This window comes from Artibeus jamaicensis, unplaced genomic scaffold (genome assembly GCF_021234435.1).
Source record: "Artibeus jamaicensis isolate MK-2021 breed Jamaican fruit bat unplaced genomic scaffold, CSHL_Jam_final contig_332, whole genome shotgun sequence".
Lineage (NCBI taxonomy): Eukaryota > Metazoa > Chordata > Mammalia > Chiroptera > Phyllostomidae > Artibeus > Artibeus jamaicensis.
This window is the reverse complement of record NW_026521788.1, coordinates 20,147,817-20,170,941: the sequence shown is the minus strand read 5'-3', so window position 1 is coordinate 20,170,941 and position 23,125 is coordinate 20,147,817. Positions and strand designations below refer to the sequence as shown.

The following is a 23,125-nucleotide window of genomic DNA, read 5'->3' as shown; positions in this document are numbered from 1 at the left end:
TTCTAGCTTCTGGGGGTTTGCTAGCAATCTTTGGCATTCCTTGACTAGTAAGTAGATCTCTGCCTTCATCTTCATATGCCATTTTCTATATGTGCGTATCTGCGTACCAGTTTTTCACTTTTATAAGGACATCAGTCATGTTGTATTAGGGCTCACCCTACTCCAGTATGACCTCAGCTCAACTAATTACAGTCTCCAGCAACCCTATTTCTGAATAAGGTTACATCCTGAAGTATTTGGGATTAAGACTTCAACATAAGAATTTTGGGGAGACAAATTTAACCCATGACAGTGTCTCAGATCTCATGAGTTAATCCTTCACTGCACTGGGAGCCTTCTAGGCATTATTTTTTAAAATGACTTGTCATACCAGATTCGACAACCATCATTCAATTATTATGAGAGAGGTACAAACAAATTCTCAGTGAATCTGTGTGAATAACCATTGGAGAGCTAGTAAGAATTTGGTTTCTTACTGAAATCTGGAGATCAGCAAGGGTGGGTTATATGTCAATTAAAAAAATGATATTGTACACTGGAAACTAGTTGACCCAGTTTTGTATATATTGCAAAATGATAACCTCAGTAAATCTAGTTAACATCCATCATCTTAGGTATAATTTTTTTCTTGCGATGAGAACTTTTAAGATTTACTGTCTTAACAACCTTCAAATATGCAGTATAGTATTATTAACTATAGTTACTTCCCCATGATTTATTTATTTTATAACTGGAAGCTTTTACCTTTAGACTCCCTCCACCTATTTTGCCCATCCCCTTCCTACCTCTGGCAGCCGCTAATCCATCAGTCTGCTCTCTGTATCTGTGAGCTTTGTATTTGTATTTTGCCCCCAAGATTCCACATATAAGTTGATGTGGACTCCGGCCCACAGTGTCCGTGGCATTATGGCTGAGACAAGACAAATTCACACGGATTGCCAAGCCCTGTGGAGGAAAAGGGATGGCCCGGCCACTCTCTCAAGAGGCAAGCGCCCTAACCCTTGCCTTGACAGGCTTTTATTGGCTTTAATTTGCATAGGAATACAGGGCATATTTGGAAAGCTCATCAATCATTGTCAGGCAGTAATGATCAAATAGAGAACATTCAGAGAACTCTGAGACCCTATTTTGAGTCAGGGTCAAATAGCTAAAGGGCCATAAAACTTTGGGGAAACAAACTCCTTTTATTCTTGGACTCTTATCATTTAAATTGAGGGTATTAGCAAAGCAAGTTTCACAGGATTTTATGCATTCTTTCTTAGGCCTGATGGCCTGGGTAACTGCCCTTTCCAGCACAGGGTAGCACCCACCTCCTGCATTTTTTCAGGCTTAGGTAAAGCAGGGGAAGTAAGGCAGCCAAGATATTAGGAGACTTCCTGAAGACAGAATGAGGACTCAGGCTATGTCAAAGCTGAGGGGGGAGGGTCCATCACCCCCTTGTTCCGTAGCCCCCCAAATCCTTCCCTGAGGGCCCCTTCATGACCATACCTGTCTTAGGTCGTCCCTCCCTTGAGGAATCATACCCATTATTGGCTAACCTGTCATGCACTGTGGGCCAAATAGGGTGAAATAAAGTAGGCAGGGGTGATGCGCCAGCTGGGAAGATAAGCTTTGTCTCGTAAGTGGCTTATGGTCCCAAGGTCTCTCACTCAGCTTTACCCATGGGGGGGGGGGGTTACAGCTTCTGAAACCAGGCGGGGCAGTTCCTGACATAAGTGAGATCATCAGTACATGTTTCTCTCTGTGTGATTTTACTGAGTGTAATACAAAGGTTCATTCATGTTGTCACAGATGGCACGATTTTCTTATTTATGGCTGAGTAATATACTCCATTGTGTGTGCCTGTGTGTGTGTATGTGTGTGTGTATACATACACACATACATGCATACATACTACATTTTGTGTATTCATTCATTGATGGACACTTAGGTTGCTTCCATGACTTGGCTACTGTAATGCGGCAACGAACATGGGAGTGCATATTGTTTTGAGTTATTATTTTTCCTTTTGATAAATACTGAGAAATAGAATTGCTGGATCATGTGGTAGTTCTGTTTTTAATTTTTTTGGAACTTTCATAGTGGATGTACAAATTTACATGCCCATTAACAGTGCACAAGGATTCCCTATACTCTACCTGTTTGCCAATACCTGTTATTTCTCTTCAATAATAGCCAATCTAACAGGTGTGAGGTAATATCTCATTGTGGTTTTGATTTTCATTTTTCTGATAATTAGTGATGTGGGGCACCTTTTCATGTACTTGTTGGCCATCTGCCTTTCATTGTCTATCCAGATTCTCTGCTCATTTTTAAATCTGATGATTTGTACTTCTGCATTGGATATGTTTGTTTTTTGTATATTTGGGATATTAACCCTGCATCACAAACCTGATTTGCAAATATTTTCTTTTTTAATTGGTCGCCTCTTCATTTTGTTGTTGAAGCCTTTGCTTTTGCTGTCAAATTAAAAAAAAAAAAGATCACTAAGGCCAGAATCAAGCCATTTATGGTTTTCTTCTGGGACAAGTCTTTAATCCATTTTGAGTTAGTTTTTTTGTGTATAGTCTAGCTTCGTTCCTTCTCATGTTGCTCTCTAGTGTTTTCCCAACACCATTTATTGAAGAAACTCTTCTCTCTTTCTTATTAATCTTAACTCCTTTGTTGTGAAATAACTGACCATTTACACGTGGCTTTATTTTTGGGCTGTTTTCTTCCACTGATCTGTGTGCTTGTTATGTTAATATTGGACTGTTTTTGTTACTGTAGTGTTGTAATATAGTTCAACCCTGCCTTCGCTCTTAGTTGTCTCTCAAACTTTTGTGGTTGTCCAAGCAGTCTATTTTGTTTTTAGTGGCTTCCAGTAGTTGAGGATATGTCCAGACCTGTCAGTATCTCAAAGTGGAGGATCTCAGTCAGCACCTAGATTCAGGCTAATTGGAAGCCAGATCTTTAGGCAGTAGCTGTAAAGTATGCAAATAGTATAGTCCTGTGGGACTGCAAAGTGTAAATCCCATTGGCCACCAGAGCCATGCAATCTAGAGGTATCCCTGGGGCAGCGGTGACAAAAATCAGGGGCACTGGACAGCATATACTCTAACGGTATCTGGGAGATACCAGTAGACTTGGAAGGAAGGCAGGAGAGTACAAGGATGGTATCTATCAGTGTCTATCCTTAGAGTTCATATAGTAGGTCCCTAGATGTGTTCTAAACCAGAAGCCTGCCTGTCAGGCTGAAGCCCTAGGACAAGCAAGTAGGCCTTTTCCACAGAAAGTCTGGGGGTATGTGTCAGTGTGCTGTCTGCACTGTTCAGTGGGGGTGGTAGCCAGCCAAGAACTGTGTCTAGTTGTTACACTTCAGTGGGACCCAGGAACGCAAACTCCACTGTCCACCAGAGCCAGCCAGTCTTGCAAGGGGTGTTCTGTGCAGCAGCCACAAAAACCAGAACACCAGATGTGTATACAAGCTCCCTTCTGAGAGATGCTGGTGCCCTGGAGACCAGCAGAGGGAGAGCATAGAGATAAGGCTCTGGAGAAGGTTACAGTAAGGCTGTTTGATGTGTGTTTAATTAGGAGCCTACCTCCCAGGGCATAGCTATGAAACTAAGCCAATAGGCTTCTTTTACAGAAAGTTTCGGGTACTTCGGCCTGTTGCCTCTTGCTGTGTTGTGAGGGTGGTAGCCAGTTAAGAGTTCTTTTCTTCCTTACAGTTCTATGGGATCTGTGAGCACTGGGCCTCAGAGCCAAGTGACCTAGAGGTGTTTCCTGAGTAGCACTCTTAAAAGTTGGGGTGCCAGATGAGGATGGAAGATCCTTTCTGGGAGATACTGGCAGGCTGAAGAGGGTAGAAAGAATTACCATTTTTTAAATGTTTCATTTCAGCTTACCAAAGCAAAGTTTATAAAATTGTGAGTTAGGTAACTTCAGAAAAACAAAAGAGTAAAACAAAAGTAAACATTATTGCAAACAGATTTAGCACAATAAAATTTTCTTCATCATTCTTTCTAGTGTAATGAGATCTTGTTCTGCTGGATATTGGATTACCAGTTTCATAAAACTGCTTATCTTTTTAAAAAAAGAGAAATATTAATTGTTTGTTTTGAAGTTATGTAAGCCATGTGTCCAGAAGCCTGTTTCCAAGTGTCTATTCTTTAAAGTTAGGTGGATTTCAAATACCTGGCATAGGCCTTTTTCCAGGGCTCTGAGATGGTCCTTTGAAAACACAACTCTAGCCTGTAGTTTACAGGAAAGCCTTCAGGCAAGCATCAGAGTTAAACAACCAGTAGCTGACAAAAGCTTGTCAGCTTTTTAATTCAGCTTCTTATGGCTAGTTAATTTGATACTGATAATTGTCAAGTGAAAAGATCTGATGAAGGTTCATAATAAGAGTAATAATGGCTGACAGGGAAATTTGGTTGTTTCTGTGGCATGCAAAAACATTTAAAAAGCTTTTTAAGCACAATGTTTTCTAAGGATGATAATTAAGCCTATTTTTAAAGAAGTCAGTGACTTTGGCATCCTATTTATAAACATGGATGAGTATAACTTTCTGTAGATGAAAACTCTTTGAAATATAACATAATAATCCTGAGACTTAATGTACTAGTAATAAAATCAGGAATATCAAGTAAAGAGATACAGTAAGTTAGGCATCAAGCTTAGACATCTATATTTTTATAAAATTTTGTAAGTCTAAAATACATCTCCATTTGAAAACCACTGGCTAGAAGATGTTAAATAGGAATTAAAGCAGTAAGAGAGTACCAGAAAACATTTAAATTAATAATAACTGAGATTAGGACTGAGAACACTGTACCACCAGACCTTTGATAGAGGAAAATTTGATAGAACTGTTCTATGAGTTTTGAATAGTGTTTCCTTAATTATACTTAAACATATGGAAAGTTAAGGACATTGACGAATCTCTAGGGACTTCTAAAACAAATGGTTTTTGAAATAATTATATTAATTGTATTTTACCATATAAATTTAATGTAGGGAAGGTTGAGTATCTTTTCTGATGGACAACTCTTCCCATGTAACCTTTATGATAGTAAAATATCAAACAGACCTATTATTTCTTGCACTTCTTACACATTGAAAGATACCTTTATTTCTTCAAGGCCTCTGTGGGAAACTCAAAAGTAGTTTCATTAACACATGAATGGCTTGGAAATTTTATTTTTCTATATTTAGCATCTGATTTGGGGATATATGTATTAGTTTGCTAGGGCTGCCATGATAAAATACCACAGACTGTGTAGATTAAAGAACAGAAATTTATTTTCTCACCGTTCCTGGAGGTTCAGAGTCTAAGATGATGTGTCAGCAGGCTTGGTTTCTTCTGAGGCCACTCTCCTGGGCTTGCAGTTGACTGCCTTTTGCTTGTCCTCACATGACTTTTCTCTGTGTGTGCACATTACTAGTGTCTCTTCCTCTTATAAAGTCACCAGGCATATTGGATTAGGGCCCCATCCTAACAACTTTATTTTACCTTAATCACTTCTCTAAAGGCTCTATCTCCAAATATAGGCATATTCTAAGGAACTGGGGGTTAGGGCTTCAACATAACAATTTGTAGGGGACACAGTTCAGCTGATAGCAGCAAGGCAAAATAAAAAATTTGAACATTTTTTTAAGATATAATACTTAGTTACCTATTATTTTATCCAAGTGGCAATAAAATATCTCAGAATAAATGTAGATAGTAATATGATTAAAAAAAAACTAGCTCTTTTATGAGTGAAGAATCTTTATTCTTTTTTCCCCTTAAAAAGTGAAAAAATGAGGTCAACATAAAGCATAGAAGATTATTCTATTTAGGCACAAGGTTTTTGATATGGAGCCAATTCCACAAAAAATACAGAGTAACATTTTATATTACAGGTGAAGGCAGTAACTGGAAAGTCACGGGAGCACATCCTTCAGAACTGAGTGAACTTTGCTTGAATAGTGTAACACATTTTATAGCTTCTTTCAGAGTTGAGTATAAACCGAGGCAAATAAAATTCACTTACCATGCTCTGTCTTCAGTTAGGCTCTTTCATATTCTGGAAAAAACTGATACTTGCTTGAGGACAGTCAAGCAAAATCACTTTATTAGTAATACTGAGATATTATCTGTGTTAACGTGCAGTGCATTTGTTATTGCTCATCTTGAAATAAATTAGTGTTTTGTCAATTTCTTTATTCTAAATTCTAACAGTATTTTGAGACAGACTTGTAGAACACTTGGGATAGAGAAGAGTGCCAATAGTATTTAGTTTCGTATTATAGGTGGAGGGGTTGTAGTGCCTTTTTATAAATTTAAGACATCACTCATTTGTGGAGAAGAGAGAATTACTTAACACATGAAAATGGGGGGTGGGGGAAGTCAGTTTAGATGCTAACCTAAAGATATACAGTAGAATAAATTATAGATGGATTAAAAAGTTAAATGTAAAAAATTATTAAGATAAAATAATTCTATGATTTGAGGATGGGAAGAGCCCATTCGGCATTATGACAATGAAATTTATAATGAGTGAGATAAATACATTTGGTTAAATGGAAAAAGAAATCTTCTGTAAGACAAAATTACACAAATAATTATTTAGGAAAATATTTGTAGCAAATAGAACTTAAGGTTAATAAAGTGTTCATAGATACTGCTGAGAAAAACCGGAAGATACTTAATAAGTAAGACAAACATTAAGACACCAAATAAATAAATTAATAGAAATTCCAAAAGAGGAAATTTATGTTACTAAAAAACATGCAAAATTTATTACTCTCTTTAGTATCAAGAAATGCAAATGCAAAAAGCAAGAGGCTAACACTAAATAAATGGAAATGATTAAACATTAATCCTTTCTTTCCTATTGCAGGGTAACAAACTATGTAAGTAGATAGGCTAAAGCTAATGGTCCACCTACAAGATACAGAAATAATGTTAGCATATCATCATTTTTCAACCCACAATGAATTAATGACCTTAGCATGGCGAATGAGTGGTTTACTAACATCACAAAAAGAAACCTAACCACACATTATGTGTTCCCTGATGGAAAAACAGCCCCATTGTCACTACCATGTAATAGTTTTTTTCAAATAACCAAATTCTAATTAAAACTTCTCTACATCCAACTACCAATTTTTAGGAAATACAGAAGACTCCCCCCAAAAAGGATAAAACTTGGGGATACAGTCAGCAAAATCCCATCTGCAGGAAGCTGTATAGGATATATGACTAGGTTTTACAAACTTTTCGAAGTAGTAATTAACAGGAAATTAAGGAAAATAATTTTTGATGCCTTACTAACAGTCCCTAGAAACCCATTCATGTACTGTATGTTAGTCATCTGTCTTCTTGATAATGTGGAACACAGAATTACATTTTAGGGGTGAAAGACTAATATCCTACTGAATGTTTTGAGGAAGTGGATGATTTCATGTAGACTTGTGAGAATAATGTAGAGAAAAGATTTTTTAAGTTGAATGATCAGTTTATTTAATATTTTGGATTTACCCTTTTAATCTGTTGTTAAAAGTTGCTTTTGGCCTCAAAACATTCTTGTTGCTTGTGGAAAGTTTGGTCATATTAATCTGAACTCTGAAGCTGTTACTATTTTCTGTGCTAGGTAAATATGATTTTAAGTTATGTATTCATATTAAATATTTACTGATTTCTTTTATAAATAAAATGTGTGCTTGGTAGGTGGGAATAATCAAGGAAATTGAAATGTGGCCCCTTAAAACTTTGTAATTCTATAGCAAGCATGATCACAATAATAGGTGAAGCATTAGTCAACTAATGAGTATAGGTTGGAAATAGGATGACAGAAATGGATTATATTTGGAAATAACTAGCCTCAGTTATAATATGGAGCTTTGGTGTATTGGTATGTGGTACTCTAAACTATCATCAGTATTTCTGATGATATTCTTTCAATTTTGAGGAGAAGAGTTTTTGAATATCTTTTCATAAAGGAACTTTATTGCCCCTTCTTTACTTGTACTAAATGTATGTATAATTTTTATGTTTTTGAACCTGATTTAGGTTTATTAATAAACAGTTGCCATGAATGAGCTGTGTGTTGTCTTACTTTGGTACAGCTATATTCAAAGAAAATAATTTTGTATTATGAAGTATTTACTTAAGTTTTAACATTTACTTGTTTGTTGTCATTCTGTTTAAAAATGAATATTCTTAATTTTTATTTTCTCCTAACTTTTATACCTTTCAGTTTTTACGTCCTCTTCAGTTTAAAATAGTTGAGACAATAAGGGTAGACTAGAAGACACTAAATTTTGTGTGCAGGCCAGAAGAAAGACTTGTAGACTTACCAAATGCTGCTTATACTTGAGGGATCATTTAATATTTGTCACTTGGTCAGTCTGATTTCCATAGCAATTAGAATATTACACTGCACTTTTCCATTGAGTCCATGAATGGGAGGTCTAATTAAGCTAGATGATTAAGAGAAAATCCAGTAGCATATTTGATACTTTGAAAAATGTGATAGAAATCTTGACTTTTTTTTTACATTTTATTTTTATTACAGATTCTGAAGAGTATTTCTGCGTAAAAAGAATTTTCTCAGGTGGAGACCAAAGCTTTTCACATTACTCTAACCCCCAGGTAATAGTAATCATATAAATAATTACTAAGCTCAAATAATATTAAAGAAATTTTTAAACCCATATTAATGTTCTTTATATGTTATAAAGGAATTGCTGTAAATTGTTTTTCTGAAGTCTAGAAAATTTTTCTGATCCATTTAAGATTTTTGTTGCAGGTGTTTAGTAGACACTTCTGTTTTTAAAAAATCAAATACATAGTATAATTGATTATATGTCTAGGTTTCAATGACAAATCAGTTTCCTTTAAAATAAATTTGTGTATATATATATATAGATATATAGATATATAGATATATAGATACATATCTCCTCCTTCTGCTGACTAGTATACTTGTTTTAAAATTTAGAACTGTGGGCCACCAGATGACTTCAGATGTCCTGATCCTTCAAAGCAGATCTGGACTGTGAATGAAGCTCTGATTCAGAAATGGCTGAGCTACCCCTCTGGAAGGTTTCCTGTGGAGATAGCTAAGTAAGAAAAACATATTACCTACACAAGCACAACCTCTCAAACAGGCACAGCCTCTCAACTCTGACAGAGCAACCTAAACCCAAGAGTTTTTGTTTAAATAAATATTTTATTAAATATTATACACTGGTTTATGTACAAAAGTTTAAAATGTCTAGAATTTCTATAATGGATATTTTTAAGAGATCTTTTATACTATGTTTTATTTCTTTCATATACATAATGACATATGAAATGAGTTTAAATATTAAATATAGCCAGTTTAGATTTGGGTTTGAAGTATGTTTTTTCCAGCCTCATCATGGTCACTGTCTTAACTTTAATACTCCCTGGAAGATTTGAGTATTACTTTTTGAATATTTTGCTTCTAGATGACCTCGTACTTAAAGTTTTTCTAACTGTAGGCTGTGTTGGTGTCTTTGGTATGAGGGGCTATACCTGATAAGCAGTTTTGTTATTCTAGATTGGTTTCTTCTTAAACTAAATTCTTCTGAAAAGCCCAAACAGTAGGCTTCAAAAAAAAATATGTTCCCAGATTGGATTTACCATAGTGTGGAATTAAATTAAATATGCATGTTTTTTGTAAAATATTTTTAAAGGAACATCAGTATTTGTTTAGTGAGTCAGGATGAAAGTAAAGTAATATATGAGAAACTCAAGGGTATAGAAGTTTTTTTTTATCAAGAATTATTTAATCAGTCTTTAATAATTTTAAAATCCTCATTTATTCTAAATAAATGTTGGTTAGAAGAATGCTTATAGCATTAAATAATAGGTTAAACATGGATTCAGGTTTTTATTAAAAATAAGACAAACAGATTTCTCATTTTGTGATTTTGTGATCTTTATATTACTTTTTAGTGAAATAGATGGAACGTTTTCTTCTTCTGGTTGTCTAAATGGGAGCTTTTTAGCTGTCAGGTAAGTGGTAACTCTTTGATACACTGAATTTTAAAATTTATTATAGTAAATAAGTGAAATAACTTTAAAGTTTTATTTTATTACCTTTTCCCTTTTTAATAGCAACGACGATCACTATAGAACAGGCACCAGATTCTCAGGGGTTGATATGAATGCTGCTAGGCTCCTATTCCACAAACTCATACAACCTGATCATCCTCAGATATCTCAGCAGGTTCGTTTTTAAATTACTTTATATTTGTATTATGTAGCCTGTTGAAATTTTTATTCCATGTTACTTTATTTTTTTAAAAATTTTTTTATTGATTATGCTGTTACAGTTGTTCTATTCCCCCTTTCATTCCCCTCCACCCTACCCCTCCATCCCCACCATTACCCCCCCTTTAGTTTATGACCATGTGTCTCAAGTCCTTTAGATTCTATATTTCCCATGCTATTCTTGCCCCCCCATCTATTTTCTATCTACTGTCTATGCTACTTATTTTCTGTACCTTCTACCCCCTTCTCCTCCTCCCACTCCCCTGTTGCTTACTTTATGTTTATAAAGCTCTATTAACTTTACAGTTTCAAAGTCTTCATTATGATGCACTCTGATTTTATTAAATACATAAATACAAGGATTAAAATAAGGTTTTATTTCAAAATTTGTAATTTACCTGTCAAATATTTGTAAATTTTTTCAGATGTCTGGTGCAGATCCTCAATGGTAATTACCAACATTACCAAGTTGTTTAAGTCTTTATATAACTATAGCAGTAGAGGGTTTTTTTTTAAAGATTTTATTTACTTTTAGAGAGAGGACAAGGCAGAAAGTGAGAAACATAAGTGTGTGAGATACACATCTATTGGTTGCCTCTCTCACACCCCCAGCCTGGCACTTGGCCTGCAACCCAGGCATGTGGCCTGACTGGGAATCGAACCAGCGACCTTTCGGTTCTCAGGCTGGTGCCCAGTCCACCGAGCCATACCAGCCAAGGCTAGAGGTCGAGAGTTTAAATGAGACCTACATGTGAGAATTCTCTCAGTAATGCTTAGGCATTAATTTTTATTGTACTCCAAATTACATTCACTGATTGATTGCAAGACTTGCTTTTCCTATTTCATGTTTGCTATAGTATAAGATTATCTTTCTTTTTGTTTCCAGTTTTGGGGGGAAAGTACATTTATTTTAAATGAAGAAGGTTTTACTTTTCATCAAAATATAGGTGGCAGCTAGTTTGGAAAAGAATCTGATTCCTAAACTGACTAGCTCCTTACCTGATGTTGAAGCATTGAGGTTTTACCTTACTCTACCAGAATGTCCTCTGATGAGTGATTCCAACAATTTTACAACAATAGCAATTCCCTTTGGTACAGCTCTTGTGAACCTAGAAAAGGCACCACTGAAAGTACTTGGTAAGAATTCTAATATTTTTTTCTTTTATAATCTTTTCTCTTTATGAAAATGCTTTGAAGTTCTTACTGTGTTGCTGTTTGAAATTTTTCTACCCTGCTTATTTGACATTGTCTCAGGGAAAAATAAACCTGTTCTTTCTTTTGTTGCTTTTTTCTAATCATCTGATAGTTGTTGAAGGCAATGTTAAAATATTAATCAAACACAGTAGCAGAGACAGTATCAGGAAAGATAAAAATTGTTTTTCATATTCCCCTCCCCCATTTCCTCCAGAGTGTTCATGCTATTAAAGAAGTAAAGGAGGAGGAAGAATTAAAACTGAACACACATGGGTATTAAATCCTCCTTGAACTCTGTTAACCCTTGCTTTCTATTTCCCTCACTTGCTAATTTCCTGATGTTTATTTCTCTGCATGTAGGTGAGATTCTGCTATTTATCTGATCTTAGAGTTCTTTGTGTGCTTATGATTTTTGGCCTACACTTTTCTTACCTTGATTTTTCTAATTTTAAAGATTTCATCTCTATCTCCTGGCTACTAATGTTTGCTTGCTACACTTGCCCCAGTGCTTTCCTTTCTAATAGTTTTTGTTAGGTATGTGAAGCTGAGATACATAGAAGTAATAAAAAACTACTACAAGAATTTTTAGGCTGTAGGTTAGCAGAGGAAGCAATAAGTAAGGGGTAGAATCCTGGAGTCTTAGGGAATTAGCTAGTAATAGAAGAGTGAACTAACAAGGTTATTATTCCATGTTGTCAGAAGTTTTAATATTCTTCCTGTCTGCTTCATAGGATTGTGGTATTTGTAGTTAATAGCAAATAGTGAATGTGGAGGACAGACATGTTAGTATCGTTCAGTTTCTCTATTTGATTTTCCAGAGTACCTTGCATTTTAAAGGTGGTGCTTCACAGTATTTCAACTTTGTATTGAAAGATAAAGTTTGGAAATATCTCTTAAGTATTGGAGGAGTACAGTTTTAAGATGTTTTGTTTAAAAACTCAAATTCTAATTTCCAAAGCACTTTTTAGTAACTGGTTTAATATTAGGAACAATGGTGAGGATTTTAATTCATTTAGGAAGTAAAATATATAAATTCAACAGACCTTTATTTTTGCTTTCTTTTCCTTTTTATTGAATTTATTGGGGTGACACTGATTAACAAAATTATACAGGTTTCAGGTGCATAATCCCACAACTCATCATCTATATATTTTTGCTTTTGAGAGCTTTTGGAACAATATTCATTAACTGGATGGTGAGGCGAGGTCTGTAAACCCTAGAAATGTTACATAAAATACTATGTCATGTGTATCTTCCTGGGATTTTCAAAGGGTTAAGAGCCACTGCTTTAGAAGAAAAGTCAGTATTATTTTGAAAATCATGATTCTTTAAATTCATTTTATTTGTGTGTTCACCTTTTAATAACAGAAAACTGGTGGTCAGTACTTGAACCTCCACTATTCCTCAAGATTGTAGAACTTTTTAAGGAAGTTGTGGTACATCTTTTGAAACTCTACAAGATTGGCATTCCCCCTTCTGAAAGAAGAATTTTCAACAGTTTTCTTCATACTGCATTAAAGGTTTTAGAAATATTACATAGGGTATGTCCAATAGTTTATTTTACTCTTTCCCCATTCCTACTAACAGATCAATGATGTTTCTTTTAACATTAATATATTACAGATTTAAATTGGCATAAAAGATACATAGTAGAAATTTGAAAAAGTTATCTAAATTTTTCTTTAAAAGATACATCTGTATTTTGGAGCTTTGGTCTTATTTGACTTTGTTAGGCATTTATGGATAACTTGTCTGTAGTTGGACAGAACAATAGTGAACTAATGAATTAGAATTCTCTTTATATTTTCTTGTGAAGAACATAATTTGTTAGTTTAAATGTTTTTTGATACTTGAATGTGGTTATCATTTGAAAAGACTGAATTCTTTCCTGCCCTTACTCTCAGTGTAAAATAATAGTACATATAAAGGATACTTGTAGCAGTTCAAAGTTATATGAAGTAGTCTCAGCTTTTTCATGTAAGATGGATTTGAGACATCCCTGACAGCTGGTGGGTATATCTGTATTATGCCATTTGGTGTTCTTGAGATACTATTTTCTTTTTTGAGAGACATGACTTAAGGGAGAAGCTTATGTTTCTAGCCTCACAAATGACTGAAAAACCATATGAACCTTTACTCTTTAGGTTCCTCCCCTTAACAACTTCTTTAATGTTTTCAGACACTTCTTGCCTAGTCCTGTGATAAATAAGAGAATAAAGAAGTTAGTTTTTCTTTTCTCTGTAAGAAGGAACCTTTATGGAGCATTTATTTTTCCTTTTTATTCTCTTAGTGAAGTTCCTGTGTACTTTCTAAATGACTTTTTGAAATTACTTTTTCTATTGCATATAGAATGTCCCAGATTCCTGGGGGCGGGGTCATTTCTCTTTGTAATCAGGGGAAAACATTAGCCATTTCTTTCCTAGGAAACAAGTCATTCTTATGTTTGCTCTTCCTAGAACAAGCCTTTCTTACACCATTTTAGGGTTAACTGGATTCTGCAGTAATCTGCTATTAAGAAGACCCTTGAACTTCATGGGATGATCCTCTACTTTCTATATACCTTTTGTCTCGGATTCAAGAGATTAATTAGATTTTTTTTCTTTCCTCTGGACTCTCTTTTTCTATTCCAGTGAACCGTTCTTCTCAGCCGGACCCTATTCCCAAATAATTATTTACTCTTTTCCTTCCCTGTTTATGTACTTACCTTTATTACCCCTTTAAGTAAATATATAAGATCCAGCACAAATAATGCCCCCTTTTTATTATAAAATCTTCTATTAAAAAATCATAAGCATGTGATTCTGTGACATAATATCACACTCAAGCATACCATATTACATTTTAGGTGAAATGTTCAATTTAAAACTATAAATTAATATACCTATATTATTACCCTACCAACCACATTCAAGTAAGCCTTACTTCTGCTGGACCCTTTATATATTGCTTTATCTGTGTCTTTTACCACAAGTAAAAGAGAAAGTAGAAGAAGAGGAAGGAATTGAGTCTTGTCTTTTATAATCACAGACAGAGCAAGTAATTTTTCATTTCCTTGTTCAGCTCAGAAGCCTGAATCTCCACTCAAGAATAACCCTTACAGGGTTACAGCTTCAGAGATTTTTTTGATAGACCCATGCTGTATACTGTAATCCTAAATTTTCACTAGCTAAAAGGGGAGAGAAAAGAATCTTAACAGTGGCCAGTATTAGAATATCTTTTGTATATTAATTCATGTGAGCACTTCACATATATTCCTTATTTAACTTTTTAAACTCTGTATGGTTGATATTTTGCTCCTTCATCTGAATGTTAAATGTCATAAACCTATAAATAGCAGAGTTGAAATACAAATCCAAGTCAATTTCCACAATCCTTGAGGCTTCCAGTGTACTTTTGTATTGGCAGATGCAGTAATATATGTTCAACAGGGGGTTCGCTTTTATTTTATTCCTCTAGATCTAGTGGCTCATATTTTCATAATAGTTGATAGTATTAAAGATCATGTTTCTGACTCTATTTGTGCTGTTCCCTATCTATAATTTTGAACAAGTCTGTATCACATATGCAAACTGAGAATTATCTGTAGAATGAGGATTAAAATACTGGCCTAATAGTTTCCCACGATTGATGTCTTTAAATTACACAGTATATGCAATTACTGTATCTTCATACAGCAGTGATTTTTGTTACCACCATTACTACCACTTGGATAGGAAACTGCTACTTTTGACTTGATTCATTGGTGTGAATAAAAACTAGATCCTTGTTTGAAATTGTTACATACTTAAAAGCAGGATGATAATGATACCAGTTTCTTAAGCATCTCTTACTGGGAGTTCTTAGAGCTGCCACTTATCTTTCTTCTGCCCCCTGTTTTGGAGAAAACTTTCTTTGGTTCTAATCTGCCACTAATGGATACCCTTGGAAATTAACTATTAGTGGTGATTTGTTTTCATGTTTAAGTGAAACCCATGTTGCTTGCTTATCAGAAACTTGTTTTTTCAAAAACATTTATGGCTGACAAGTGTATATATTTATTCTTTCAGCTCCATGGTTAAAAAATAGAAGTTTCCTCAAATGTTTTCCTTCTTGACCTGACCCTAGAGCAGGATTGAGAACTAGAGAACTAGATTGTGTTTTCTAATTATTTTGGGATATATGGATGACTTGTTCCTCCCTATGCCATATCCTTTGGGAAGCTTTTGATTAAAAATCATATCCAATGCTCCAAATGGCATAAGAAAGATAGCTTTGGTACCTGCTGTCAGGAATGAATGTATTACCAGATAAATGAGTTTACTGGTGAATAATTGGGTTATTTAGTAGTTTCTGAGTTTTCACACAGTACATTATAGAGATACTGATATTCCTAATGAAAAGACTGACTTGACCTGTCTAGTCTAATTGCTACATATCATGCTAATCTTCTAAATGAGTGATTTTCAAAAATTATTTTTCCAGGAACCCTTAAATAAACCAAATGGATAAGACACACATCTCTGCTTACCCTGTACCTACCACCTTTGAAATGAGGTTTATAAACTAGAATGCTAAACCGTAATTAAAATGTGAGATAAAAGTATTATGACCAAACATATAATTTTATTTTGTCCATTGCAGTCAGTATACTGAATGTACAGGTTATTTTGGACTGTCGGGTAATTTTTTCTTTAATTCATTTTACAAATATTTATTGAGTGCCTACTATGTGCTTATCATTGTATTAGACATTAGGGATGCAGTGATAAGTAAAAGATGTGATTTCTTTTTAAGAATATAAATTTAGAGCGGTTGTGTACACAGAAGCAAATAAATGTTTATAATATAGCATGTAAGTACTAGATTAAGGAATAAGAAGGATGCAATGAGAACACGTAAGAGGGCATGTAACTCAGACTTAAGGAAGGCTCCCTGGATAAAATAATGTCATCATATCTACTATACAAATATTTTTTATATGTATTTTCAAACTGTTGATTTTTATATGTAAATCTGTATACACAGGTCTGCGGGATCGATCTTCTGTTCAGTGTCTAATTTCCGTTTTTACAGCATTGTTAACTGATTTTTTCTTTAGTCATTAAATCACTGTGACTGAATTAACAGCTATAATTTTTCCCCTGGTCTAAGTTTGACTGCAATTTGTCTGTTCCTGAACCAAACTTGGTGTCTGAATTGTTAATTTTTATTCTAACATAGTATTTCTTTTCAAAAACCTATTTGTAGGATATACAGAATACAAACACTGGTTGCTATTGGTGAAAGAAACTGCAGTTTACATTTTTAAATCTAAAATATTAAAAATGAAGAAAAATGTATATCAGTAGTCAGTGGGATGTGAATCATTTTCTACAAATGTCACTACATTTTAAGAGTCAGATGTGATAAAAAGTTAGTGTGTATAAAGTCATACGCCGTTTAATGAAAAGGATACATTCCAAGAAATGCACTGTTGGGCGATTTGGTCATTGTGTGAAAATCAGGGATGGCCCTTAATAAACCTAGATGGAATAGCCTACTATATACCTGGGCTAGTTGGCGTATAGTCTGCTGCTCCGAGGCTGCAAGCCTGTGCAACATGTTATTGTACAAGTGCAATAATTTGTACAAATTAAAAACAAGGTGAGATGAAATAAAAGCATAAAGGCTATGGTGCAATCAAGAGATGTGGTAAGCTGGAGATGTATGAGGAGGGATGCAAAAAAGACTCTGGAATTAATTTTCTGGAGGGCGAGCCCCTTCTATTACAGGCTTCCCCCACTAGGTGAGTGTTCTAGGAACCTATCTGTACCAGTGTACCAGCTGACATTATGAGGATGTGTTTGGCTTCAGTGAAAAAAAATTTTTTTTTGGAGACTCTTTCAATACATCTGCCCATTTCATGATGGGTGATTTACTAGTGCACTTGCTCACACCATGCTGAGTATTCAGTTTTTGGTAAAAAATGTCATGACCTGTGTTCCCCACCCTTTCTATTCATCCAATCTCGTCCTGAGCTCCTTTTTTTTTTGTTTCCCCAATTGAGAAAAGTCCTCCAAGGGAAATGTTTTGCTGATGTGGAAAAGGTGAAAAAAAACGGCAGAAGCACCAAAAGACATTTAAAATGATAAGTTCAAAAACTGACCAGTGGAGAAAACTGCTTCATAGGTGTATTGCATCACATGGAGAGTACTTTGTGACTGAAATTTAAATGTGTAAGAATAAATACCCTTTTTTAATAAATAAATTCTGGGGTTTTTTTTTGCCCCCCCCCCCGTATAAGGTTACTACTGATAATAGCAGACTTGCTGTTTTATAGTCAACTTAAAAAAAAATAAGTAGATAGACTACACTGTAAAATAATGATAAAAAGTATAGTATAATAAATACATAGACCAGTGATACAGTCATTTATTATCATTATCAAGTATTACACACTGTATAATGTACTAAAGTTTTATACAACTGGCAACACAGTAGGTTTATACCAACATCACTATAAACATGTGAGTAATGAATGAGTAATCAATCACCTATGAGGACTACCATGTGTCTAAGTGACAGGAATTTTTCAGCTGCCTATAATCTTACAGGACCACAGTTGTATATGCTGTTTGTCGCTTACTGAAACATTCCTATACAGTGCATGACTGTATATATGAACATAAATATTGGTGCAGGGAAAGCTAAGGAATTTTTCTTGACTAATTGTGTATATTTTCATTTTCAGTAGAAAGATTTTGACTGTAGACTCTAGGTCAAGGTTTTGCAAATTTCCTGTTGAGGTCCAGATAATAGTATTTATACAATTTGCAAGTCATGTGGTTTCTGTATAGCTGTTCAACTTAGCTTTGTCTCAGTATGTAAATAGATGGGCTTGGCTGCTTTCCAGTAAACTTTATTTACATAAAACAGTCTAAGTAGGATTTTGCCCATAGGTTTGCTGACCCCTGGTCTAAGATCAAATTTCCAGTTTTTTTGTTGTTGGTTTTTTTTCACTATCATATATATGTGTGTGTGTGTGTGTGTGTGTGTGTGTATTGCTGTTTATTTATTTATTTTTAAGCAACTATGCTGGCATTCCGGTATATTAACAACAGTGTTGGCACGAACCAGGCCCCGAATGCTAACCAACTACTGGCTGCTGTTCTCCCAGCAGTGGAACACTTGCCTAGGTACAAGGCAATCTAGGCAGTTGCCTATAGCTGGGGCATATATATATTTTTTAATTTTTAAAAATGTGTTTCATTGATTATGCTATTAAGTTGTCCATTTTCTTTTTTTCTTTATTCTCCTCCCTGTACTCCTCTCCTACCAGCATTCCCCCACCTTAGTTCATGACCATGGGTCATACATTTAAGTTCTTTGGCTTCTCCATTTCCCATAGTATTCTTAACCTCCCTGACTGTTTTGTACCTAGCATTTATGTTTCTTATTCTCTGTACCTTTTACCCCATTTCCCCTCCTCCCCCTCCCTGCTAATAATCCTCCTGTGATTTCTATTTCTGTGAATCTGTTCCTGTTCTAGTTGTTTGCTTAGTTCATTGTTTTGTTTTTGATTTTTTAGGTTCGGTTCTTTGTTGTCATTTTACTGTTCATATTTTTGATCAACTTCTTTTTCTTAGACAAGTCCGTCCCTTGAACATTTCATATAATAAGGGCTTGGTGATGATGAACTCCTTTAACTTGACCTTATCTCGGAAACACTTTATCTGCCTTTCCATTCTAAATGATAGCTTTGCTGGGTAGAGTAATCTTGGGTGGAGGTTTTTGCCCTTCATGACTTCAAATACTTCTTTCCAGCTCCTTCTTGCCTGCAAGGTTTCTTTGGAGAAATCAGCTGATAGTTTAAATGGGAACTCCTTTGTAGGTAACTGTCTCTTTTCTTGCTGCTTTGAAGATTCTCTCCTTATCTTTCATACTGAGTAAAGTAATTATGATGTGCCTTGGTTGTGCTTCCTTGGGTCCAACTTCTTTGGGACTCTGAGCTTCCTGGAATTTCCTGAGACTTCCTAGAAGTCTTATTTCCTTGGCCAGATTAGGGAAGTTCTTCAATATGTTTTCAAATAAGTTTCCAATTTCTTGCTCTTTCTCTTCTTCTTCACTTCTATTATTTGGATGTTGGAATGTTTAAAGTTGTCCTGGAGATTAAACCTCTCCTTAATTTTTTGAATTCTTGTCTCTTCATTCTGTTCTGGTTGAATGTTTGTTTCTTCTTCTCCAAAGCATTGATTTGAGTCTGGTTTCCTTCCCTTCACTGTTGGTTCCATGTACATTTTTCTTTATTTCACTTTTTATAGCCTTCACTCTTTCCTCTATTTTATGACCATGTTCAATCAGTTCTGTGAGCATCCTCATTACCAGTGTTTTGAACTCTGCATCTTATAGATTGGCTATCTCTTCATTGCTTAGTTCTGTTTTTTTCTGGAGCTTTGATCTGTTCTTTCATTTGGGCCTTGTTTTTTGTGTCAGCATGCCCCTGATGTAGTAAGGGGTGGAGCCTTGGTGTTCACTAGAACAGGGCCCCCCCCCTCCCCGCCCCGGGTCATTGAGTTGGTGCTGTATGGAGGGGATGGGTCTGAGAGGGAACAGTGCCACTTGCTCAGCTCTGGGCTGGCTTTTAGTCACTTTCTCCTCTACCCACTAGCAAATTGGGCTCTTCTGGTGCTGATTCCCAGGTGGGTGGGTTTGTGTATGTTCTTAGACCCTGTGGGTCTCTCCAACGAACTCTGCTGTGGGGCTAGGAGTTTCTCCTGCTGCCTTAACCTCCACAGGTTTTTTCAGTCAGAGGTTTGAGGCTTTATTTCCCCGCACTGGAACCCTGGGTTGCTTGTTCTATCTTGCTTCTGAGTTGTTCCTCCCAGTTTATCCACAGGTAAATGTGGGACTGCCCAGTCCAGCAGCCACCGTCTTGCTGCTTGTCCTCTGTACCTCCTATCAGTGTCTATGATTAACTCTTTGGTTGTTGGACTTCCATACAGTTTGATTTTTATGACATTTCTGGTTATTTTTTGTTTTTAAATTTGTTGTTGTCCTTCTCTTGGTTGTGTGAGGAGGCACAGTGTGTATCTACCTACTCCTCCATCTTGGCTGGAAGTTCTAAGAGCAAGGTTTTGATCTCCAGGTATAAACTATCTTTGAAAAGCCAGGAATAGTAGTTTTACTCTGGTCCATTGCTCTTACAGTTACAAATTAATCAAACAGTGAAAGAGTGAGCTCAAAGTGCTTTTGTCAGTTTATAGAGTGAATAAAAGTTTCAACTTTGAAAATGAAAGCAGTATTATTAATAAGTGCTTCTTAAACTGCATTATTTGTATCCTCAAGAGTAAGCCACAGGATCAAGCATTGATTGTACTTGATGACATAATTTTAAACATTATTCATAAAAGGGAAAATGTTTTTACATGTATATCTAATATTAAGTATTCTAAATATAACACACATTTATATGTACAAATATTCACATATTTTTGTGTATGTAATATTATAATAGTATCTTTTTCATAGCGTTTCAAAGACTAAATGAGATAATGTACATGACATCTACTTAGTGGTCCCTAGTGATAGCTTTTTTTTATTATTAATGGAAGATAAAATCTGAGTATATTTTAAGGTAAAATCTGCAATTGAGTGAAAATTTAAAGTGCTATTGGAAGCATTAATCATATACATATCTGTTACTCATTTTGCTTGCTCTTCCATTCATCTCATGTTCATTGAGCACCTGATTGGGCACAGCACTGTCTGGTAGATTTAGGTGCCTCTACTAGGGGATTCCTTTTGTTTCTTTTCAAACACTGCTTAGTTGGTTTAGTGTGTTTGTGTGATTTTTAAAAAACATAAACGTTTTTTTTTGTTATTCTCCATAGGAAATTTAGCTTATTTTGAAAAATTTGTATGTTAGATGAACTTACTTTATTTCTTCAGTGGTTTGTTTTCTCCTAAATATGGCATCTAAGTGTCTGCATTTGGCTCTTTTTTTTCACTCTTTACTTCTCCCTCACCTCCTGCCACACACAGCTTTAGTTGTCTCCTTTAAGAAAAATGGTTCTCAATTATGTGAGGCATAACTTTGTCTTGAGCTACCTGACATGTTTGCCATCGTTTTAATCTAAAATAATGGTTTAATAACAAATTTCTCATCCTTCCCAGCTTTCATTTCTGCCTCACCAAGATTGTCTTTTCTGCTTATATGTGTGTGCTTCCAGCATTTTTTTTTTTCACTTACTCAGGCTTGAAAGTTTGAAGTTGTCTTTGACACTTTTCCTGTGTTCTATATCTGATTAGGTACCATGACCTTTGCATTCTTACTGTTTTATTTTTAGATTTACTTAATTTTAGAGAGAGGAAGGAAAGGAGAGAGGGAGAGAAACATTTGTGTGTGAGAGAAACATCGATTGGTTGGTCCTCAAACACCCTCAATTGGGGACCTGGCCTGCAACCCAGGCATGTGCCCTGATTGGGAATCAGACTGAGCCACGCCGGTCAGAGCTACATTCTCCTTTATTATCTAGAAACCTTGAATCTTTAATTCCTGATTCAGTTTCCTACCACTGGCCTCTTCACTCATTCTCGAGTATACCTCACTCTGCCAACAGAATAATTAGCATAAAATATCACTGATTCTATATCACTTGCGACTTTAAAACCATATATCCCGAAGTACCAGCTTTTGGCACAGTAATGTTCTGTAACAAAACACACTGAAACTAATTGACGTACAGTAATAAGCATTCTCATTCCTACTGTAATGGGCCCTGCCTCAGCCTGAAAGTTGGCAGAGGTCAACTTTCGGGTTGAACTAGACAGGGTTTCACTGGGCTTTGCTCCAGGCTACATGTTGGGTTCAGCTCTGATCCTTGTGCCTCTCATTCTTGTACCATCAGTTTAGCTGAGGCAGGTGTATACAGATTTTTTCTCTTTTTGTTCATGCTGTTTTCTCTACCAGAAGTGTTCTTCCTCACACCTTTTTGAAATCCTTTCCATTCACTTCACTCTCTTTAATTTTTATCATTCTGTATACAGAAGTATTGAAATACAAACTCTAATTTTTATTGCCCTATTTACAGAAACATTGAAATACAAATAAAATAGATACCTGTGTGTCCTTCATTCTAGATTCAGCCATTGTTAACATGCTGTCACATTTGCTTTGTAAACGTGTGTATACTGTATACTTTTTTTCTTTGAATCATTTTGAAAGTAAAATCCTGGTATGCCCTTTAATACGTCAGAATTCATTTTCTTGGGCATTTTCCTACATAAAAGTAATACTATTACTTTTCTCAAAGAAATTAACTGTGATTCTGTAATATCTAACTAGGCATATTCAGTTTTCTTCTGATGTACCAAATATATTTTTTATATCACTGCTTTTTATAAAACTAGAATTTAGTCAGATTCATTTTTGCATTTGTTGAGTCTTGTTGATCTGTCCCCAGCCTGTGAATGTAGTATATCTTATTTACTTAAATCTTTATTTATTCTCACCTGAGGACATGCTCATTTATCTTAGAGAAGGGGAATGGGGGAGAGAAAGAGGGAGGGGGAAACATCTATCAGTTACCCCTGTGTGCATCTCTACTGGAGACTGAACCCTGGGTATGTGCCCAGGGGCACCTGGGTATGTGCCCTAGGTATGGATCAGACCTGGGAATCAGTTTACAGTTGGTTGGACAACAC

At 35.3% G+C, this 23,125-nt stretch overlaps 1 protein-coding gene across 8 annotated transcripts in view; it reads left to right on the top strand.

Annotated features, from left to right (window-relative positions):
- HERC4 (HECT and RLD domain containing E3 ubiquitin protein ligase 4) overlaps window positions 1–23,125 on the top strand; it is a 128,515-nt gene that overhangs the window by 53,407 nt on the left and 51,983 nt on the right. For 7 of the 8 annotated variants that reach the window (XM_037144384.2, XM_037144383.2, XM_037144381.2 and 4 more), the window contains 6 exons: window positions 8,544–8,620; window positions 8,970–9,094; window positions 9,953–10,012; window positions 10,115–10,226; window positions 11,218–11,407; window positions 12,833–13,005. In XM_037144384.2, coding sequence (XP_037000279.1) covers window positions 8,544–8,620; window positions 8,970–9,094; window positions 9,953–10,012; window positions 10,115–10,226; window positions 11,218–11,407; window positions 12,833–13,005 — 737 coding nt within the window. The remainder of the gene's footprint in view (window positions 1–8,543; window positions 8,621–8,969; window positions 9,095–9,952; window positions 10,013–10,114; window positions 10,227–11,217; window positions 11,408–12,832; window positions 13,006–23,125) is intronic. The other variant, XM_037144388.2, reaches the window with a different exon arrangement.